General features: G+C 41.4%; 1 protein-coding gene across 4 annotated transcripts in view; it reads left to right on the forward strand.

Annotated features, from left to right (window-relative positions):
* Positions 1–21,879, forward strand: part of THADA (THADA armadillo repeat containing) — a 314,824-nt gene that overhangs the window by 233,187 nt on the left and 59,758 nt on the right. For all 4 annotated transcript variants that reach the window (XM_060026719.1, XM_060026718.1, XM_060026720.1 and 1 more), the window contains one exon: positions 2,970–3,064. In XM_060026719.1, the coding sequence (XP_059882702.1) occupies positions 2,970–3,064 (95 nt within the window). The remainder of the gene's footprint in view (positions 1–2,969; positions 3,065–21,879) is intronic.

The following is a 21,879-nucleotide window of genomic DNA, read 5'->3' on the forward strand; positions in this document are numbered from 1 at the left end:
ATTTCATGTGCATCTCTTCCCAGCACCTAGCTCAAAGCTGGATGCTCAGGAGGCCTTCCACCTGCTATCTGCAGACCATTTATTATTCAGCCCTGTGCTTCATGTCTGATAATTCATTAACCCCTGGCATTAGGTTTTCTTGCTTTCTTTCTTGAGTGACCATTTATCTGCGGGGAGGGGAGGATATCCCACCTGTTAAACAGTGGAAATGCCAGAACTGGAAATATCATTAAAGAAGTTTTCATAGACTGTGGGCTTTTCAACTTCACAGGTCAAGTTATGGACTGACCTGGGGAAAATTGGATAGAGACAAAAGATAGGGGTAACATTTGGGAAGGGGGAATTCCAAATAGATCAAAATGTTAACAAGAACAAAAAAAGGAACTGTAAAGTACTAGAAGAAAATATGGGAAAATTTAAAAATGTATATCTATATTTATCTTGGAGAAGGGTTAGAGTGTTAGCATGACATAAAATCCAGAAGGCATAGATAAAAATATTAATATATTTGACTGCATAAAACTAAACATTTTTGAATTGCAAAAAAATATAAATAAAGTTAAAAGACAGATGATAAACTGCAAAAACATATTTGCAACACATGTGACAAAGGGCAGATTTCCTTAATATACAAAGAGGTCCTACAAATCAATAAGGAAAAGACCAATAACATAATGGACAGGAGATTTGATTACAGTTCACAGAAAAGGAAATTCATATGAGTAGCATATGAAGGGATGGTTAACCTCACTTATAATAAAATAATTGTGACTTAAAACAATGAGATACTATTTTTCACTTAGCTTGGCAAAGGTCTAAAAGTTTAATTACTGTGTTGGTCAGGTTGTTGGTGGGTGGGATTCTTACTGTTGGTGAAAGTATAAATAGGTACAGTCTCTTTGGTGAGCATCTTATCAAAATCAAGCAAAATTTTAAATGTGCAAATATCTTGATCCAGCAATTCAGCTTTTAGGGATTTCTCTTTTGAGTACTCATTCATATGCATAAAACTCAGTTACATATATCTTTATTGCAGCGTTGTTTTCAGCAAAGTATCTTTAACAATCTGAATTATTTCAGTAGGGGACAGGTACATCCATGAAATGGAGCAGTTCACAACCATTTAACAAATAAGGCAAGGGCTTCCCTGGTGGCGCAGTGGATGAGAGTCCGCCTGCCGATGCAGGAGACACGGGTTCGTGCCCCGGTCCGGGAAGATCCCACATGCTGCAGAGTGGCTGGGCCCGTGAGCCATGGCCGCTGAGCCTGCGTGTCCGGAGCCTGTGCTCCGCAACGGGAGAGGCCACAACAGTGACAGGCCCGTGTACCACAAAAAAAAAAAAAAAAAATAAGTTAAACAATCTCTGTTTTTAATAGAATGATATATCTAAAATATATTAGCAGGAAAAAAAGTAATACTCAGAACTTAGTATGTAGTAAACCACTACTTATATAAAAATAAACAAGTGGGTAGCTATAGATAGATGCTTGTAAATGAATAGAATGTGTCTGGCAGGGTATACTGTAGAAAGTAGTAATAGCGGTTGCCTCAGGGGAATAGAACATGTGGGTAGATGGTGGGGGCATGGAAAAGGAACTTTATTTTTACTGCATACCCTTTTGTACTGTTTGAATTATTTTTATACCATGTGCATGTGTTACCTGTTTTTTAAAACTAATTTTTTAAAATAGCCAGGCGTAGGTATGAAATTAGGCCAAATGTGAGGTATACACATAAACTAGTAGTTATGTCAGGGAGCAAGCAGATACTGTAGGTGAAGCAAGTCAGTGGGACAGAAGTGAGGCAGGTCAACAATGGGGAGACCTTGAAACAAGACAGTTTTAACGTAAAAGTATCTGATTTCCTTTTCATGCAAATCATGCGTATCCCTAGGATATGGGCAGTTCAGGACAGAGCGTGAATAAACTTTAGGGAAATGGTAAAACTGTTAATTTACAGGGAGTGAGAAGGATGGATTGAGGGATCAAGCCAGATGGAAATATACTAACCAGAACTTGTGCCCTTCCCTCATCGTAGGTCGGAGGCGGGGGAGCAGGGCAGGGAATGTACCACATCAATGCTCACAGTGATTCACCATGAGGTGAGGTGATTAGGGTGTCAGTTGTACACGTTCAGGAATCTGATTCAGGTCACAGAGATACTAAGTGGCAAAGCCAGCATTCAAACCCAGATCTGTCCCTACTGTTTCTACTGCTTGCCCTGAGTTCTTAGTGCACCAAGGAGGTTTGGGCCCTTTTCATGGTCAATATGAACTGAGGCTCAGAGCCGGGGACTTTCGGTGCTGTACTCAAATGAAGGTCTTCATTCTTTTTTATCTAGACCCCCTAAATCGGAGCCCACTTACTTTTTCCAGCGTGTGGTTCAAAGCGTAAAAAAGAGCTGCTCCATTTATTGAAAAAAGAAAAAAATCTCATTTATCGGGAAAGGAATGTCTGTTGCAGCGTTTGTTAATGCTTTTCGCGTGTTTGTTTTTTCAGCTGGTTATTTTAAGTCCGTAAATATGGTTTATCATATGTGAGTGCAATTCTCCTCCGAAATGCTAAATCAGTGATATTCATAACCAATGATTTTCCCCCTAAATTTGTCCAGTTCAGAGGAAGATAACAGAAAATGGTGTCGTATTCCCCCCACCCCCTTGTTTCCAAATAACTGGGATCAGATATTGGTTGTCGTCTGTTTTCAGTTAATTTTCTTTGGAGCCAGAGCATAGAGTTTTCTCTGTTTCGTACACTCACAGCCCCAACCTCCACCATATGCACTAGGACTTCATTTTCTCCTTGACTTGCTCGTGTGTTCTCACCATTGGTGACTGTCCATCATTTTTAGCATTCATTACAACTCTGAGCTTCATGACGTGCCTGGTAGAAAATACCCATTTTCTCTTTTCTGTGACTCAGGCTTCAGAGAGAGAAAATATCAATTTATTTTCTGTTCTTTACTTTTCTAGGCAAAATCCATGTTTGGTGACCAGAGCTGTGTATATTGATATTCTCTTCCTGTTGACTTGCTGTCTTGACAAACCCTCAAAAGACAACCGGCCAGGTATGAGTCATATTTGTATCATATTTTGGAATGATTACAGGTCTTTGAAATGTAGGTAGGGTACTGAGCGGCTCTACTACGCACTCGCCCACCTTCTACTTTTGCAGGACTAACCACATATCAAAATTAAACATAGTATCATACGGTTTCCTCATAGAAGCTTCCCAAGGAAACTTGTCCTTGTTTAGTTGCAAGTTTGTTTTCTATTTGGTCATTCAGGGAAGAGTCTGGACTCTACTCAGATACCTCTGTATTTCTGAGACCTTGGCTCTTTCCTATTTCATGCATTTTCTTTGAAAGGTCATCATTTTCAATAACTCAGAGTTCATTCTGTTCCATTTTGTAGAGATAGCCTAGTGGACTCATTTGATGCTGGAGCCCGGATATTTGAGACTCAATCTCAAATCCACCCCTCGCTACCTCGAGCTCTGACTTTATACATGTTCCTTGGTGTCATGTATATTTCCTGGTATGGGCCCCAGATCCACATGCAATTGTTCTATTTTCATCATGATTCACAAAGTGGTTTTCTTAAAAGGGAGAGGGGCAGCTCCAAATAAAAAAATGTTTTGATGTGTTTATATAAGAGGCCTCAGGAAGTGCTGTACATGAGTTCCAGGCCACAGACTGAAACTGATTTTCATCAACACAAACTGGAATGCAGGGTAATGAGCCTGCAACTGGTTAAAATCAGCCTCTTCTAATTGATTAGGCCTGTCTAAAGGAGGCTACAATTACAAAGTCAGATTTTGAGTACAAGCAGGCCAGGCCTTTCCTCTGTTACATTTAGTCTGTCAATGATTTGTTGTCTTCAGTAAATATATTCAGGCTGTCAGAGTCCAGCTCTGTCCATATGGAACCCTGTTCCCAAATTCAAGCCAATTTAAAATGCTTTGGGGGGGAGGTGCGAAGCTGCCTCACTCGTATCAATGCATATTAGCCCACAAGGCCCCTGTGGCCATGCAGAGGTAATAAGAACACACCTGGACTTTGATCAGCTCCACGTCCCTGCATAGGGGTAGCTGTTGCATCCTTTTGGTAGAAGAGGATCATATAGTTTTATGGCTGTGAAACACTTCTAGTTTATACCTCTTACCCCAGCATAATTATTAATAGTGCCCCTTTTACTCTTGAAAGTGTCCAGGTTTGCACAATAAATCACAGGTCGCCCTAGCTATAAGGGACCTCAGGGTTGCGTCCACTTTATTTTACACTTGAGTTAACTGGGGTCCAGAGATTTTATATAAAGAGATTATGAATCAGGTGTTACCAAGTAAATCATGTGGGGTTTCTACCATTTTTGTATTTCAGTTCCAAATTTCATGTAGCTTAGTAATACTTCTCTGCTTAATGTCTAAAGAGCCTTGTCTGTGAAAGAGTGGCTCACTACTTACAAATCCATTCACTGGGTTCCTATCATAGTTGTGTGGTTGACTATAATCATTAGGTTTTTCTGAACTAAGTGTTTCTTGGTGTATTCGTACCATTATTCCTTGTCTGGAAGGGTTTAACCCTTGAATGTTGTAAAATACCCTTCTTTCTTCTCCAATTGCCTGTCCTTTACTGATGAGCTAGGTTCCTCCATGAAGATGACTTCGGCCTTTTGGAATCATCCTTTCCACAAACTCTTGCATTATTTAGCGTTTGTGCCCCAATTAAATGTGATCACAAGCTGTTGTTTATTACTCAGCAGTATTTCACTTGCATCAATGTATTATACCTCTTAGAGTCATTACTTTTCAGAGTAAGATATGCAAGGGGTGGGGCACTTTTACTCTTTTTCTAACATGACAGCTATAGCTCTAAATATTTAATCCTGCACTCTACAGTATGGCAGTCACTAACCACATGCGGCTCTTGAACAACTGAGATGTGGCTGATCGAAGTTGAGGTGTTCTATAGGAATAAAATACACACCAAATTTTGAAGACTTAGTATGAAAAAAAGGTTAAATTTCTCAATAATTTTTACATTGATTACACATTGGAATGATAATATTTTTGATATATTTGTTTAAATTAAAAGTATCATTAGGGTTTCCCTGGTGGCACAGTGGTTGAGAGACCGCCTGCCGATGCAGGGGACACAGGTTCGTGCCCCGGTCCGGGAGGATCCCACATGCCGCGGAGCGGCTGGGCCCGTGAGCCATGGCCGCTGGGCCTGCGCGTCCGGAGCCTGTGCTCCGCAACGGGAGAGGCCACAGCAGTGAGAGGCCCGCATACTGCAAAAAAAAAAAAAAAAAAAAAAGTATTATTAAAGTTAATTTCATCTGTTTCTTTTTAAAATGTGGCTATCAGAAAATCAAAAATTACATATATGGCTCATATATTCCTATTGGACAAGCACTGATTTTTTCCAGTCCTTTGGGAATTGCCCTCGTAAACCACAGGATATATATGTATGTGTCTTCTATATGACTGTATGTATTCATATACTACATCCACACAAATAGCGGTAGCAAATTCGCCTCCTTTGAGGATGAATTAGATGTTTAGAACGAACCAAATGTCAAATAAAATGGCAGTTAAGGTAGATAGCACTGTTTAGGATAAAAGTAAACTGTGAGCTTAAAATAGTTAAATCGATTCTTGTGTGTTTCATAAATTATTTCCAAAGGCAGTTTGAGCAATAGCTAAGTGTATCACCAAACAAGGTGATCACTTACCTGGATGTGTAGATTTCAGTATGATTTCTAAGTATTGTCGTGACAGTTTTACCTTGTAAATGCCTTGAAAGAATGGATCGTGGTTAGGTCCTGTGTCCCCCAACTAAGCAAGTAGTAGGCCTGCGTTAAATGGATTTGTTATTAACTGATTGATTGAAATGCAGAATTTTCCTCAGTTTTTAGAATAGTAACAGGTGTCATCAAGATACAAATCTTATTTAAACTCATGCATCAATCACACGTAAATTCATTTTCCAAATTCAAATCAAATGTATATATTATATGTTTGTAAATACACATCTATATACCTCTAAAGCTCACAGAGCTCAGAGTAGGGAGTACACTACATAGGCTTTAAAGCTAGATCCCTAGGTTTGAATCCCAGGTCTGCCATTTACTAGCTTTCGTGACCTTAGGCAAGTCATTTACCCTCTTTGAGACACTTCTCCTCAATTGTAACTGGGGATATAATAGGATCTATACCTTAGAGTGGTTGTCAACTAACACATGTAAAGTCCTATGTAAAGAATGTACTTTGTATGGCACAGAATAAGTGCTCAATAAATTTTAGCTACCATTAATATTATTATCATCGTTATAATTATCACTGGCTGGAAACTATGAATCTAATCCAGTTTCCTGCAGCCTGGCAGAGTTATGGTCAATCCCTCACACTTACAACTCTCCTCATGTTCTTCAACATTTTCAAGAAAGAAGAAATGCCTGCTTTCCTAGGAAAACACTGAAGCATACCTGGCATGGAATGTCAAGAATCCACTTTGGAATGCTCCTGCCCCTCTGACTGATCTAGAAAAGGATCATCTTGTGGTTATTGTTCATTATGTTTTTGTTGTTCATCAGACATGACATGCTAACGTCAGACAAGTTAAGCACCTACATCTGGAGAGACACATGATATGTTTGGGGCTTATACGTAGGTCCAAAAAGGGATTACAGATGCTATAAAGGAAGTGTGTATGGGATACATTGGAGGCACTAAAGAATGAAAGGTCGTTTCTACTTGGGAGGACAAGGAAGCCTTCATAGAGGAGGAGGTAGTTGAGCAGAGTTTTGAAGATGAGTAGAAATTCACCAGATGGGCAAAGGACAGGTGGGTATTATAGACAGAGGAGGGAGCATGTCTGCAGCCACAGGCGCTCACGTCAGCACAGCTTTCAAAGAACTGGGACAGTGCGATTGCAGTGTTGGGTTCAAGGACAGGAGGTGTGACTAGAAGTGAGGCTGGGAGGCGGGAACTCAGTCAAGGAGAGCGGCATGGTCCAAAGTCTAAGGAGCTCGAACTTGACCCTGTAGGCAAAAGAGATTATCGGAGGATATAAGACAGAGGGTAGGATCACGTGGTTTTTAAGACCGAGTGACATTTTCTGTGCCCCCATCCTTAAAGGAGTCTTAGGATCCTTAATGGAGCCAGGTTCCTTTGCCACGGAAAAAGAATGTAACTGTAAATGCATTCATGGAATGTCAGGGCATTGTCATAACCATCATTGAGGGTTTGGGAGATGGGGGGGTCCAAAGTGGAGGACTAGAGTTAAAGGCAGTACAATGCTGAAAATAGTTGTTTTAGCATGGTGTGATTTTAGGGGGATTTCTTCCTCTTATTTTCCATTTTACCAATTTTACATAACATAATTCTGTTTTATTCATGTGTGTGTATATACATGTATTTCAACAGTAACTGTATCTAAGTATGAATCTTAAAGGAGATTAATTGTTCTAAAAGAAAAGAAGTAATGTCAATTTCTGGGAAACTTTTTTGGACAGAGGAGGATCTGCCTGTCTCCTCTCAAACACTATTCTGTAAGTGACCTTGGAAGGCTATTTCTACCTCTAAAATGTCTTAGAACATTGAAGGGCTGGGGGCATAAACAATGAGAAAACCAGTGAAGGGGAAAGGCAGAGAAGATGATTAGAACAGCTTAAGATAATGATGTGTTTTGTGTAATTCAGACTTTTATCTTAGTACTTCCCAATCATTTGAGGTTTCCTTAGCCATTAACTAGGTTTTAAAAATTCCAAATCTGGGGGTTTTGTTTTGAGTTTTAAAGTAATTTAAACCCACAAGGACTCTCTGTCCCCTGTATTCTTTTTCCTCTTCTGAATCCAGCTGTCATCATTAGTATGTATCAGTTTCCTGCTAGAAAGAAAATTATAGTCTCCAATTGGAGTTGGGGGGATGAGGAAGAAAGAGCCTAACTGCTCCAAGGACTCAGAGGCTGGGTTACAGGTCTGGGCAGGGACAGGGAAATGGAGAGCTTTCATTCTCATTTTAAACCCATCTTAAATTATTTGCTCTCAGGTTGGAAATTTTCCATTGAAATATCTGTTTACTGAAATACTATCTGAGACTTGACTAAATATTTACTCCCTTTTTTCTGAGAGGTGGACTTTCTATTTCTCTCTTATGCCCACACCCCTTAAATTTGTGTTTTTCACAGCTACTGAATTGAACATTTTCTTTTACCAAGTGTTTAAACAAATATCTTACCTATTTGCACTGTCTGACTTTCAGTTTAAGTTCTCTTGGTGGGTTTATGAGTGGATTTTTCCTTTCCTAGTCTCCATTTTACTAATTTTATGTAACCCCGTTCTTTCTTTTGTAATTATGTGTTACATATTAAAATATGAATCTTGAAGAGGATTAGTTATTCCCAAAGAAATAAAGAAAGGACATAATGACAGTTTCCAAAAAGTGTTTTAGGTGGAGAAGGATTTGTCCATCCTACCCACATCGTGTAAGTGATCTCAAAAGGCTGTTTCCCTACCCCTGAAATGTATATGGGAGGCCCATTATATTCTAATTTTTAGGAAACATTATTTTCAGTATCATCTCCCTTGTAGGGATCATAATAATTATGGCCAATGTGTACTGAGCACTTAACTCCATGCCGAGCACTGTGCCAAGCATTTTGCACGCATTAGTGAAGGAGGTACTAGTGGTTCTTCATTTTAGACGTGAGGGAACTGAGGAACAGAGAGAACTGCCAGACGTCACTTGTACAGTAAGAGAGCAGAGTCCGCGCTCTCCAGCCACCTCCAACGTGGTCCCGCAGCACACTCAGGCCTGAGTCAGGAAAACCACTTCTTGTCTCGGGGATGGTGCCTTAGACCCCTATGTTGATTCAGCTTCCCGGGCTTCTGCCCCTGCTGCAGAATCCCCAGGCCTCAAAGAGGGATCCCCCTTCCCAGTAGCTTCGCAATCACATGCTTTTATGGGGACTTTCTTGCCTGCACTGCTATCTCCCGTCTCCGGAGTGTGTGGAATAATATGAGAGCGTACCCAGGGCTAGTTACTAGAAAGAGAAAGCTTAACGCTCCCGGGCAGCTACCTGCCCTTTTTCCCTTTGAAAGTGGACCTACAGCCACTGCATGAAAGACTTCCTAATACCAGGCTGCTGGTAACCGCATTTTGTGGTTTCTTTGTTAGTTGGCATTTATAGTTCGGATCTCATCATTCTGCCAAGTGCAATAAACATTTTGTTTTAACTAGAATGTAACTTTTATTATTGTTATTATTTTTCTTCTAAATGCCTTAAAAGTGACCAGCTTGTGAGCATGAAGTCAGGATCCCTAAATAGTCTGAATGCCAAGTCAGTGTGCCTTGTAGATCAGTACAAGATTAGAAGACAGGCTCTCATTTTTTACTGCTTGTGTTTATATCATGGAAGTTCGGTAACATAAGCCCTCCCAAAGGCCAGCTTAGATGTTGATGGTGGTTAAGTGGTAAAAATCTGTGAGAAGTATTCAGTGATGCCTTGTATTTGTACTGCCTTGAACATGAATAATATATGTGTGACAAGAATAAATATAAGGTCAGTGATTTTTTTTGACATATTATAACTTCCTTTACCTAAGTTCCTGGGAAATATAGCCAAACAATTACAGAGAATAAAAACATTGGCAACTTACAAACACCTGCTTTGATTATTTGGTCTAATTAGGTTAAATTTAACCAATCCCATCTGAACAAATTGAAAACAATTCTTATCTGTTCCCGCGGTCATGCACTTTTATCGGTGTTGGACGCAGATGTGTTTAATATGACACAGTTGATGCTATTCTCTCAGCTCTGGGTGGGAGATAAAAGGGAATTGAGAACATATTTTTAGAGTCTTCTAGGGACTTTGTATTTATGGGTCTGCAGCTATGAAATTTCAAAAAAAAAAAATAGGCTTTGTTATCAATAAGTTAGTTGCCTTTCTCCAAAACACTGGGACTGTCATTTGAACTGTTGCTTTTGCCAAAAGTCTCTTTCCCAGGGAACAGTGAGCTCCTAAAATGAGCAGATGATTCCTAGCTACCATTCAGAAAGAATAATACAGGATGTGTTATTAGATTGCTAGGTTCATGTGGTATTGACCCCTTGTTAATTCCAAGCCCTGTGCTGAGTACAGTGGCCCACAATTCTTAGAATTTTAGAGTTTAGAGATCATTTCATCAGTAAGTAGAGTGGAAACTGTAACAATTAAGTGACTTGCCCAAGGTCACACAGCTGGTTAGTGAAAAAGTCAAGCTTTCCTGGCTCCTGGTCCACTGCCCATTTCCGTGACCAGAGTTAATAGTGTTGAGAGTTGGGCCAAGTGTCTGGATCTGTAACAGAACCATGTCATGAAACCTTCGTACTCACATTTCCACCCCAGGAGTCAAATACTGTTCCAGTGGGCAGCTGGGGTCTCAGAACATCCGTGATTTCAGTCTTCTATGTGTTCCTGTCTTGCCCCACTCTAACCCCAGTCCTCACAGATAATCTGAAACTAGTTGCCCATGTCAGTTAAATTAGTTAAGCAAGATGTTTCTGAAAGCTTATTCTAAACATTTCATGTAAATGGAATCATACAACATATAGCCTTTTGTGTCTGGATTCTCTCACTTAAAGTTTTCAAGGTTCATCCATTTTGTAGCATGAGTCTTTTCTTTTTTTATGACTGAATGATATTCCATTGTTAGATATGCCATGTTTTGTTTCATCAGTTGATGGACGTTTGGATTGTTTACACTTTTTGGCTGTTATGAATAATAATGCTATGAAGATCCATGGACAGGTTTTTGTGGGGATATATGCTTTCAGTTCTCCTGGGTATTTACCTAGGAGTAGAACTGCTGGGCCATGTGCCAACTCTAAGTTTAAGTTTTTGAGGAATTGCCAAACTTTTCCCAAAGAGACTGCACCATTTTACATTCCCACTGGCAATGTATGAGGTTTCCAATTTCTCCACATCCTTGACAATACTTGTTATTGTCCATCTATTGATTATAGCCATCCTAGTGGGTATAAAGTAGTATTTCGTTGTGCTTTTGATTTGCATTTCCCTAATAGCTAATGATGTTGGGCATCTTTTCTAATGCTAATGAGCCATCTTGTACACCTTCTTTAGAGAAATGTCTGTTCTGATCCTCTGTGTTGTTTGTCTTTTCATTCTTGAGTTGTAAGAATTCTTTATATATTCTGGATATTAATTCCTTATCAGATATATGATTTCCAAATTTTTTCTCCCATTCTGTGCACTGACTTTTGACTTTTGTGATAATGTCCTTTAATGTACAAAAATTTTCAGTTTTGATGAAGTCCAACCTGCTTTTTCTTTTGTCCCTTATACTTTTAATGTCATATCTAAGAAACTGTTGCCTAATCCGAGGTCACAAAAACTTGTATACATTTTCTTCTTAAGAATTCAATAGTTTTATGTCTTAACTTTTCGGTTTCTGAGCCATTTTGAGTTAATTTTTGTATTTGGTGTGAGGTACAGGTCCAGCCTCATCCTTTTGCATGTGACTATCCATTTGTCCCAGCACTCTTTGTTTAAAGGACCTCACCTTTCCCCACTGAATTGTCTTGGCACCTTGGTCAGTCAGAAAATCAAGTGACCATAAATACATGGATTTTCTGGACTCTCAGTTCTATTTCATTGATCTGTATGTCTGTCTTTATACCAGGACCACACTGTCTTGATTATCGTTGCTTTATGATAACTTGAAATCAGGATGTGTTTTTATCATAAAAGAGTGTTGGATTTTGTCAAATTCTTTTTCTGCATCTAATGAGATGATCGTATAATTTTTGTCCTTTATTAATGTGATGTGTCATGACTTTTTCTTGCTGAGTAGTATTCCATTATATGCATGTGTTGTTTATATTAATTCACCAGTTGAAATACATTTTGGCACTTCCACTTTTTGGAAATTGTGGATAATGCAGCTCTGGTAGCATTATTTCACTTTTTGGAAATTGTGAATAATGCAGCTCTGAGCATAGAAGTATTTGTGTGGCCATATGTTTTTATCCTTCATAAGTAAAACCTAGGAAAGGAATTACTAGGTCATATGATAAGGATTCTTTAGGTAATAAGAAACTGCCAAACTGCTTTCCAAAGGGCCTTACCACTTTGCATTCCCAGCAACAATGTGTGAGAGGTCCAGTTATTCTGCATCCTCATCTAGATGTGGTATTGCCCCTCTTGTTAATTTTAGCCATTCTGGTACATGTGTAGTGGTGTCTCACTGTGATTTTAATTTGCATTTCCCTAATGACCAGTTATGCTGAGCACCTTTTCGTGTACCGTATTTGCCATACATATATCTTTCTTGGTAAAGTGTCTATTCAAATCTCTCGCACATTTCTTTTTTAAATTGTGTTTTTCTTATTACTGAGTAGTGAAAGTTCTGTGTTCTGGATATAAGTATTTTATGCAAACATTTGTTAAAGATTTTCTACCTATCTGTTGCTTGTCTTTTTTCTTAACAATGTCTTTTTTTTTTTTTTTTTCGCGGTACGCGGGCCTCTCACTGTTGTGGCCTCTCCCGTTGCGGAGCACAGGCTCCAGATGCACAGGCTCAGCGGCCATGGCTCACGGGCCCAGCCGCTCAGCGGCATGTGGGATCTTCCCGGACCGGGACACGAACCCGTGTCCCCTGCATTGGCAGGCGGACTCTCAACCACTGCGCCACCAAGGAAACCCTTAACAATGTCTTTTGAAGAGCAACTGTTTTTAATTTTGATGAAGTCTGATTAATCCATTTTTTCTCTGTGTCTTACGCTTTTTGTGCACTAGTAAAGAAGTCTTTGCCTATCCTAAGGTCACAATGATGTTCTCTCAGGTTTTCTTCTAAAGTTTGCTTTGTTTTTTTTTTTTCCTTTTTTTTGGCCATGCCGCGCCGCATGTGGGATCTTAGTTCCCCGACCAGGGATTGAACCCCCAACCCCTTGCATTGGAAGCGTGGCATCTTAACCACTGGACCACCAGAGAAGTCCCAGGTTTTCTTCTAAAGTTTGCTATTTAAGGTTTTACGTTTAGATCCATGGTCCACTTTAAGCTAATTTTCATGTATGTCATGAGATAAGGTCAAAGTTCTCTTTTTTTGTTTTTTTTCATATGAATATCCAGTTGTTCTGGCTCAGCAAGATCTCTGGGCTCTGGGTTCCCCCTCTCTGTGCTGGAGCATGGAAGTTGCCTCTAGGTAGTAGTCCAGGGCAACTATAAGGCCTACCTTGTTTGTTTCCTTCTCTCAGGGAAACATACTACTCATGTCTGATGTTTAAAAACGATAGTTTCATACATTTGTCTAGTTTTCTAGTTGTTTATGGCAAAGGGCAATTTCTGTAGCAGTTAAATTTTCATGGGTTAAAGCAGAAATCACTTTCATCACTTTGTTTTGAAACCTCTTAGTTCCTCAATTGCAAAGTGGGGATAATACCTTCAGAGGATTGAGGTGAAGGTCACATGAAAAAAACTGTAAAAACTCCATGAAAAGTAACACAAAAGGAAAACTCCAACACTGTAAGAAAAGCAGCTATTAGGAAGTAATATTGATAGCAAGAACAAAGAAATGAATGGTCATCTCATCCAGAGGAGGAGACAGAGCTTCTGCTGGTCCCATGGCCAGGTATGCTTACTCCCAGACTCACCTCCATTGCCCATCTGGCAGAATTTACTTAATTCCTCCCTGGCTGGGGCCAGACTTCACATTAAGTAGCATTTGCAGTCCAGCCAGACTCTCTTGGGTTTGCCAGCTGTAAACTATACCTTGTAGCATCATTCCCAGAGACATTGATGTAGTCCAGTGGTGCCAGGAACCTCTTCAGTCTTAGAGTCTGTGTCTCCCAGAACTGTAAACTGTAGTGCTGGCAAGGGATTGAAATCAGTGGTCCTAGTCTCTCATTACAGGTGAGACAATAGAAGTAAGCCCCAGTTATTTAAAGGAGTCTTCCCAGCCGGCTACCAAGACTCTCAAGTTGATTTCACACTGTATCTCATTGCCTAAGGGTGGAAGAGAAGCCTGAGGTCCTTTGTGGGGAAAAGGTTAAATTAAACAGGGATGTCTAAGGTGTGATGATAAGGAAGTTTCTGATTTCCCAGTTTTGTCCTTAGAAGCAATTCGCTGACAAAGAATCCAGAGCAGTGTATTACTTAGAAGTAATTTTATGTTTGTGTCTTTGGGTTGTCATGTGTTTATCCACAAGTATTTCCTGACTTCCTCCCAGTGTTGGGCAGAAGCAGGGATGGGATGATGGGTGGAGGCGAGAAGTAAAAACTGCTGGTCCCACCGAGTGCCTGATGAGCTCATTTTTAGCCTACCCAAATCCTTCCAGAGCTCTTCTGACTCCGTGTTGTCCAAGCCACTGGGACTGTGCCTATTTTACGGGTTGACTAGAGAGTTCTTCAAATAGTATTCTCAGAAACTCTTCCTTCTTCCTCAACAGCAGATAAGGAATTCTGTGCTTAAAAAAAATACTTTGGGAATAGGCTGGGACAAGGGAAAGGGGGAATATTTTCAAAGGGGTGTGTGTCAGGCACCATACCTATGAAAGCCGGGCATGAGACCTAGAGACCTAGGAGTCCAGAGACCTAGAAACAAAAGTAGGCAAGAAATAAACAACTAGTACCAGTTCAGGGCACTTCTCTAGACAAAGTTAGTCTCCAAACCCTTCCACTAGGTCATTCTACGTGTTTGTAACTGGAAGGGCCCCTCGGGTCTGGATTACAGTTTACTGGGAGGGGCAGAGGATTAAATAGAAGAATGGAATTTCCCTTCGATAAGGAGAAGCCAAGATTTATTAAATCAGTTGATTTGTTGTTGTTGTTGTTGTAGTTCCTATGGTTTCCTTTTCTCTACAAATACAGTTTTTTTTTAACTGAGAAATAGCATAACAGGACATTAACATTCACGGAGTGTACAAATTATCGTCTGTGATTATTTTTAGAACCAGTTTATCAACTGTTCCAGATAAGAACTTTTGTTGGATCTGATTACAGATCTCTCTAACCAGAGCTACAGATCTTTGAAACAGAAAAAGTTGGCCCTTTCATTATGCCTTAAAAGTAAAATCTGCTTCGTATTTCCTCACTCTCTACTTCTTTAAGGAGGGTAGAGATTCTGAGGGGGGGAAGGATAGGGGAAATTTCTACAAAATTTTCTTGACCAAATGGTATCAGAGAATTCAGAACCATTACAATATATGAAAGAGAAATTCATTTGTTCATTTATTCATTCAAGCCAGAGGGAACAGCATGTGCAAGGTCAGGCAGAAAACAGAACATTCTTCTGAGGCTCAGTCAGTGGCAAGTGACCACCATAGCGGCACAATCAATATCATTGCCATTTACATGGTATCCACAGTAAGTGACTTACTCCATAGCAGTGAAACTATTTTTTTTTTCTGTTTTGTTGGTCCTTTCAGTCCTGAGGAGGATCCTTCCCCCTTTATGGATTCTGATTGCTGCTTACAAGTAGAGCACGTTTGCTGTGATTACTGGGGTTTTAGCTTCTCCCATAACCATCTCTACTGGGGCCAAGAAAACTCTGTCAGTTTGGGCCTGTACACTTACTCCCTCTGGCCCCTTTTATTTTGGCCAGCTCAGCACAAAGCAATCAGGCTATCTTGGTTCGTGACATTAACAGCGAAGGCCAGGAACTATGTAATATTCAGGAGCTCTTTGGTTGAGCACTAGATGAAGGGGTTGACATATGATTAGGGGCCATGGTGTATAAAAACAAATACCATTAAACACTAGAATTATACACGTTCGGCATGGCAAGATGTTTACACTATGAGAAGCACGGATGATCTCAGATGGTCTGAAGTAGTGGTTCTTAAAGTGTGGTCCCTGCATCAGCAGCAGCATCACCCAGGATTTGTTAGAAGTGTGATTTGGGGGGCCCCGTCCCAGACCTAGTGAATCAGGAACTCTGGAGGTGAGTACGCTGAAGTTTGAGAGCCAGTCATCTAAGGTAACAGCACAGCCACCATCCTGGGGATATGCTCAGTGATTGGAATGTCAGGTGAAACTGCCCTCTCGCTTTTAATTGTTATTTTTCTTTTTTCTTTTTTTTTTTTTTTTGCGGTACACGGGCCTCTCACTGTTGTGGCCTCTCCCATTGTGGAGCACAGGCTCCGGACGCGCAGGCTCAGCAGCCATGGCTCACGGGCCCAGCCGCTCCGCGGCATGTGGGATCTTCCCAGACCGGGGCACGAACCTGTGTCCCCTGCATCGGCAGGCGGACTCTCAACCACTGGGCCACCAGGGAAGCCCTTAATTGTTATTTTTCAATCTCTTTCTCTCTGTTTGCCGAGTACTTAGAGTTAAATTCACCTAAATTAAATGCTCTTATGGTGAAACTCCACTATATCCATAATTATGTGGTAATGCTATCATCCACATTGTTTTCCAGAATGCTCTCGTCAAAGCTATTTAGATTAACATGAATCGTTTAAAATTACGTTGATTTTTTTTTTTTTTTTAACAAACCTGTAGCTCAGAAAATCAAAGATAAATGCCCCATGGGCCTGCCCTTTGGGGCTGTGTTCCTCCTTTGGGGAGGAGACTGACTTCACTAAATAATAGAACGGATTTGGGAACTAGGAGCTGACCATGCTCTAGGTAGTGCTGCTTTTTAAATCCTCTTTCAGCAGCCTGGGTTGATGTTAGCGCCCTACCTTGGTTGGTTAGAGAATGGCAGCTTTGAAATCCAGTTAATTTAGCAATCACTGTTCAGGTTGCAGACATAACACTGAAATCTGCAACTTGCCAAAGAACTAAAACTGCTAAAATAACACATCTGAGATTCCCAGAGGGAATTGTGTGAATGGACCACTTTGCTCCTTCTCACAGACACTCTACTCGCTGTCCTGAGGGACTCGGCAAAGTCCCTTCATTCCTCTCTAGGACACCTCTGTTCAGGCTGGGCATGTTCTCCAAACACATCAACCTCAGGAAACTTGATCAACTTCTCCAAAGCTGCAGTTCCCTAATGCTACTCCCTGGTGATATTTTCACAATAAAACTATAGCAAAATGACAACTATAGCAAATTTTTCTTTAAACCACATTTTTTTAAAAAATTGTCCTTTATGATGACACTAGGAATCTATGACTTTTTTGCTGTTCAGATAGCCTTTCTTTCACGAAATAATAGATGGTAGGTTTTTAACATCCTTTCTTTACAAAATAAAATATTGGCAACTTATACCAGCCTGTCACATTGTTTTTGATATTTGATTGATTCTTGAATTCCAAACTTGAGAATTATTTCTCCATTGAACCGGGACATAGCACAGCAGGAGGTATTGTCTTTCCAAGTGAATCCAGCCAATAAGCCATTCCTTTGAAGGCTGGAAATATGCTTGCTCTAAAGAAGAAAAAAAGAAGTTAATTTCAAAAGTGAAATCAAATTGGATGTTTAGAATCAGTCACACATACTTGGGTGACTAAAATGACTACACTGTTGGGAAACTCCAAAGATATTCCAAACAAGGAGGGCTGGGAAAAAACTGCAATTAACAAGAGTTTATAAAAATCATCTAAGTAATGAAAAATAAGATGGGGCGATTAAAGGGGAGGGACTTGATTCTTTAATTGGAACACTTGACTTTCCAGGAAAGATAGAAAGGAGGCAACCCAAAGCCAGCAAAATTGAAATTGCAAGTAGAAAAGCTATCTTCTAGAGAAGGGGGTTGCCAGACCTCAGACTGAAGAAGAACTAAGTGCCATCAAAGAACTAACTTGAGGTTTTTTGTATCTTTTGTTTGTTTGTTTCTTTTGTACCTTGTGGACAGCAGGCCCTCACAAAAATGGAAACAAGTACTTGGTGTTGATCTCAACTTTGAAATGCATTTGGTAGGGCAGGACACAAAACTGTGCTTCACTAGGAAGAAATCCTGGTTGTGAGATCCATTTGGTGAGCTCTACGTGCTGTGGGGTGCAGAGCCCATAAAACAGTAGCTGTGACCTCAGCTGAACAATAGAATCACCTGGGTCACCTTGAAACCAGGCTCGCCCCAGAGATGCAGTCAAGTGTCCCCTGACGTAAGTGTTTTTCTTAAACTCTCCAGATAAATTTAATGTACCTCCCGGGCTGAGAAACTGCTGTGCTAGAGAGGAAAGCAATACGTCCTTTTTAGTCACTGCTGCTGCTCATGTTTCTAATCCCAACCTCCTGTTCTGCCCAGAGACCCCCTCACTCTGGCGGAGGGGCAGAGGGTGTTCTGTGGTCCACATCTAAATGGGAACTCCATGAGAGCAGAGCCTGGTCTTTCTAATTCACTGCTACACCCTAGCCCTAGAACAGAACCTGTATATAATGAGCCAGTATCAAAGGCCTGCCTGCAAGGGGCCTTTATAGAGTTTATTCATTCTTTTAAATTCTTGGAGGTTTCCCTTCCTTTGATGTTTTTATTGGTAAGAGAAAATGGGGGGCAGTGAACTTTCTAGTTCTTCACTGTGGTGAAGTACTGGGCTGGGATCAGCTGTGCTCTTTGGAACTGCAGCCCCTACTGCCCATCCCGAAAACCCTGTGAGCCCCTATGAAAGTCGTAGCCGAGGAGTGTGGTTCTCAGCTGGGGCACAGAGCAGAATTACCTGTTCTTAAGACTCCAGATGTCAGGACTTCCCTGGTGGCGCAGTGGTTGAGAATCCGCCTTCCAATGCAGGGGACACGGCTTCAATCCCTGGTCGGGGAACTAAGATCCCATATGCTGCAGGGCAACTAAGCCCACGTGCGCTCTAGAACCCATGCACCAAAACTAGAGAGAAGCCTGCGCGCTGCAAGGGGAGATCCCTCATGCCTGCAGCTAAGACCGGACACACCCAAATAAGTAAATAAATATTAAAAAAAAAAAAAAAAGACTCCAGATGTCTGTGACCAACTCCAAACCAACCGAATCAGAATCTACAAGGGTGGGATTGAGGCATGGTTGGTTTTATTAAAACCATCACCTGAGACTTCCCTGGTGTCGCAGTGGTTAAGAATCCACCTCCAATGTAGGGGACATGGGTTCGAGCCCTGGTCCGGGAAGATCCCACATGCCGCGGAGCAGCTAAGCCCATGCACCACAACTACTGAGCCTGCGCTCTAGAGCCCATGAGCCACAACTACTGAAGCCCGGCCGCCTAGAGCCTGTGCTCCACAACAAGAGAAGCCACCGCAATGAGAAGAAGCCCATGCACCGCAACGAAGAGTAGCCACCACTCGCCGCAACTAGAGAAAGCCCGCGCACAGCAACGAAGACACGACGCAGCCAAAAATAAATTAATTAAAAAAATTTTTTAAATTAATTAAAAGAAAAAAACCATCCCCTGAGGGCAGTGGTTTTGAAGTACCTGGCCCAGCAGCAGCATCACTTGGGAGCTTGTTAGAAATGCAGATTCTCAGCCCCCACCCCCGCCCTCCTGAATCAGAAACTTTGGGGGTGAGGCCCAGGCAGCAGTCTGTGATTTAACAAGCCCTCCAGGTGGTTCTGATGCTCACTCAAGTTTGAGAAACTCTGCTTTAGGACACCTCATTGGGTCTTGCTGCAGAACCAAGAACATTTTTTCTAAGCAGCAGTTTGGAGAAAGTGCCTACATGAATGTCATCTGATAGTTTCCTAGCTTGTGGCTCCGACCTACCCTCCCCTGCTGCTCCTCTATTGACACATTAATTCAGCGAACCTGTTCGCAGGTCTCTCCTGTCTACTCTCTCCCAACTCCCCTGAGCACCTGCCCTGACCTTTCCTCTCCCAGGCAGGCACCTCTGGGCAGCCTCAGTGTCCATAATAAATAAATAGATAGATAGATAGATAAAGGCTGGGCGCGTCTTAGTTGCTGTGCGCGGGCTTTCTCTAGTTGCGGCGAGCGGGAACTACTCTTCGTTGAGGTGCGAAGGCTTCTCGTTGCGGTGGCTTCTCTTGTTGCAGAGCATGGGCTCTAGGCACACGGGCTCAGTAGTTGTGGCTCGCAGGCTCTAGAGCACAGGCTCAGTAGTTGTGGCACACGGGCTTAGTTGCTCCGCGGCATGTGGGATTTCCCGCACCAGGGCTCGAACCCGTGTCTCCTGCATTGGCAGGTGGATTCTTAACCACTGTGCCACCAGGGAAGTCCCTGCCCATCTTAAATTTTGTTCCCTTCTGAAAGCCCCACCCCTTTTTTTTTTTACTTACGATAGAAAATAAGTGCACATTGCTTTCATTTTGGTCATTCTTATGGCTTTCGTATTCCCTTTACCTACAATTCCCTGTGTGACCTTGGGCAAGTAACTTAACCTCTTTCCTCATCTGTAAAATACCAGGGAATCATAACAGCGCCTACTTCATTAAATGATTTAGTACTTGTTGAAGTGCTTAGACTAATACTCAACGAGTGTCAATTCTAAAAGTAATTATTATTCATAGCATTAAATAATGGATATATAATATTCTATAGTGCCTGGCACGTTAATACTCAATAGTTGTCAGCTCTTCTCACTAATGATTTTAGGGTACTAAGCATTTTGCAATTTTAGTGGTTGTCTTTATCCTCCCATCAGTTTTAAATCTCTTTGACAGCAGGTAATTTTTCTTTCTCAGCTCTGAATCTCTGTATCTCCGAAGTACCTACTATATGCTTAATGCATGCTTATGGGATTATACTGAAGTCCACAGGCAGTGGAGGCCAAGAAGTCCCAAAGAAGCCCTTCCTGAGCAGGTGCCCCATGTCCCCTATCTTTGGGGTTGTGCCTTCAGTCCTGGGCTGCTTGATCATGTCATCCTTCCTCAAGGTCTTAAAGGAAGCAAGTATGTCTGGGTGCCTAGCTCTTGAGCCCAGCGGACTATACACTCCGCCTGGAATACCTAGAGCAGGTTCATCTGAAAATTATCCAGAATGACCAAGACAGTTCTTCCTGTTTTTAATTATGTTTTAAAGAGCATGTCTCTGAGCCATGTTTCTGACTCCTAGCCTAACAAGTGAAAACCCTTTTTGATACAGTGTTGTCCTCAGGTAGCAGTGGGTGGGAAGGCTAGGAAAGTGACACCTGGAGATCACTGGAGTGTGGTCTTCTCATTTCTAAATTATACTGGGATTAGGTTTTTAGGCATTGAAAATAGAGATGATGACACAAAAGTTGAGGATCCTGACACCTGGGGTTTTCCCTGCTGCTTTGCAAAGAAGGCTGCCCTCCTGCTGGAACTTAGACCTCAGCAGAGTCTGGGTTAAGAGCAGCGGTGTGTCTGCAAGCACAGCTAGCAGGTTGGGGGTGGTGGCCTCTAGGGGCACCATCATATAGGAGCCCAAGCCCCTCTTCTACCTTTCTGCAGAAACTTCTTTTTTTTTTTTTTTAATTAATTAATTTATTATTTATTTTTGGCTGCATTGGGTCTTTGTTGCGGTGCACGGGCTTCTCATTGCAGTGGCTTCTCTTTGTTGTGGAGCACGGGATCTAGGCGCACAGGCTTCAGTACTTGTGACTTGCAGGCTTAGTTGCTCCCGCAGCATGTGGGATCTTCCCAGACCAGGGCTCGAACCCATGTCCCCTGCATTGGCAGGCAAGTTCTCAACCACTGCGCCACCGGGGAAGCCCCTGGAGAAACTTCTTTTTGAAACAGTTTGATGTGTAACAGGAATAGTCTATATTTTTATTATTTATTATTGCAATAATTCCTGGATTATTGCAAGCCTATGTAATATTTCAATTCCAAGTGAGTTTTTTCCAACTGTTACTTTAATCTTTTACATTTTTATTCTGTTTGTGATCGTTTTCTAGGAGTCAGTAGTGTTCACTGAGTTATGAGATATCGAAATTTTAGCAAGGCATTTGATGAAGTCTCTCCTGATGTTCTTGTAGATAACATGTGAGCAGAATGGTAGAGTTAGGAGGATTCATAACTGGGGAATACCTAGACC

This window comes from Delphinus delphis, chromosome 12 (genome assembly GCF_949987515.2).
Source record: "Delphinus delphis chromosome 12, mDelDel1.2, whole genome shotgun sequence".
NCBI classification, from domain to species: Eukaryota; Metazoa; Chordata; class Mammalia; order Artiodactyla; family Delphinidae; genus Delphinus; species Delphinus delphis.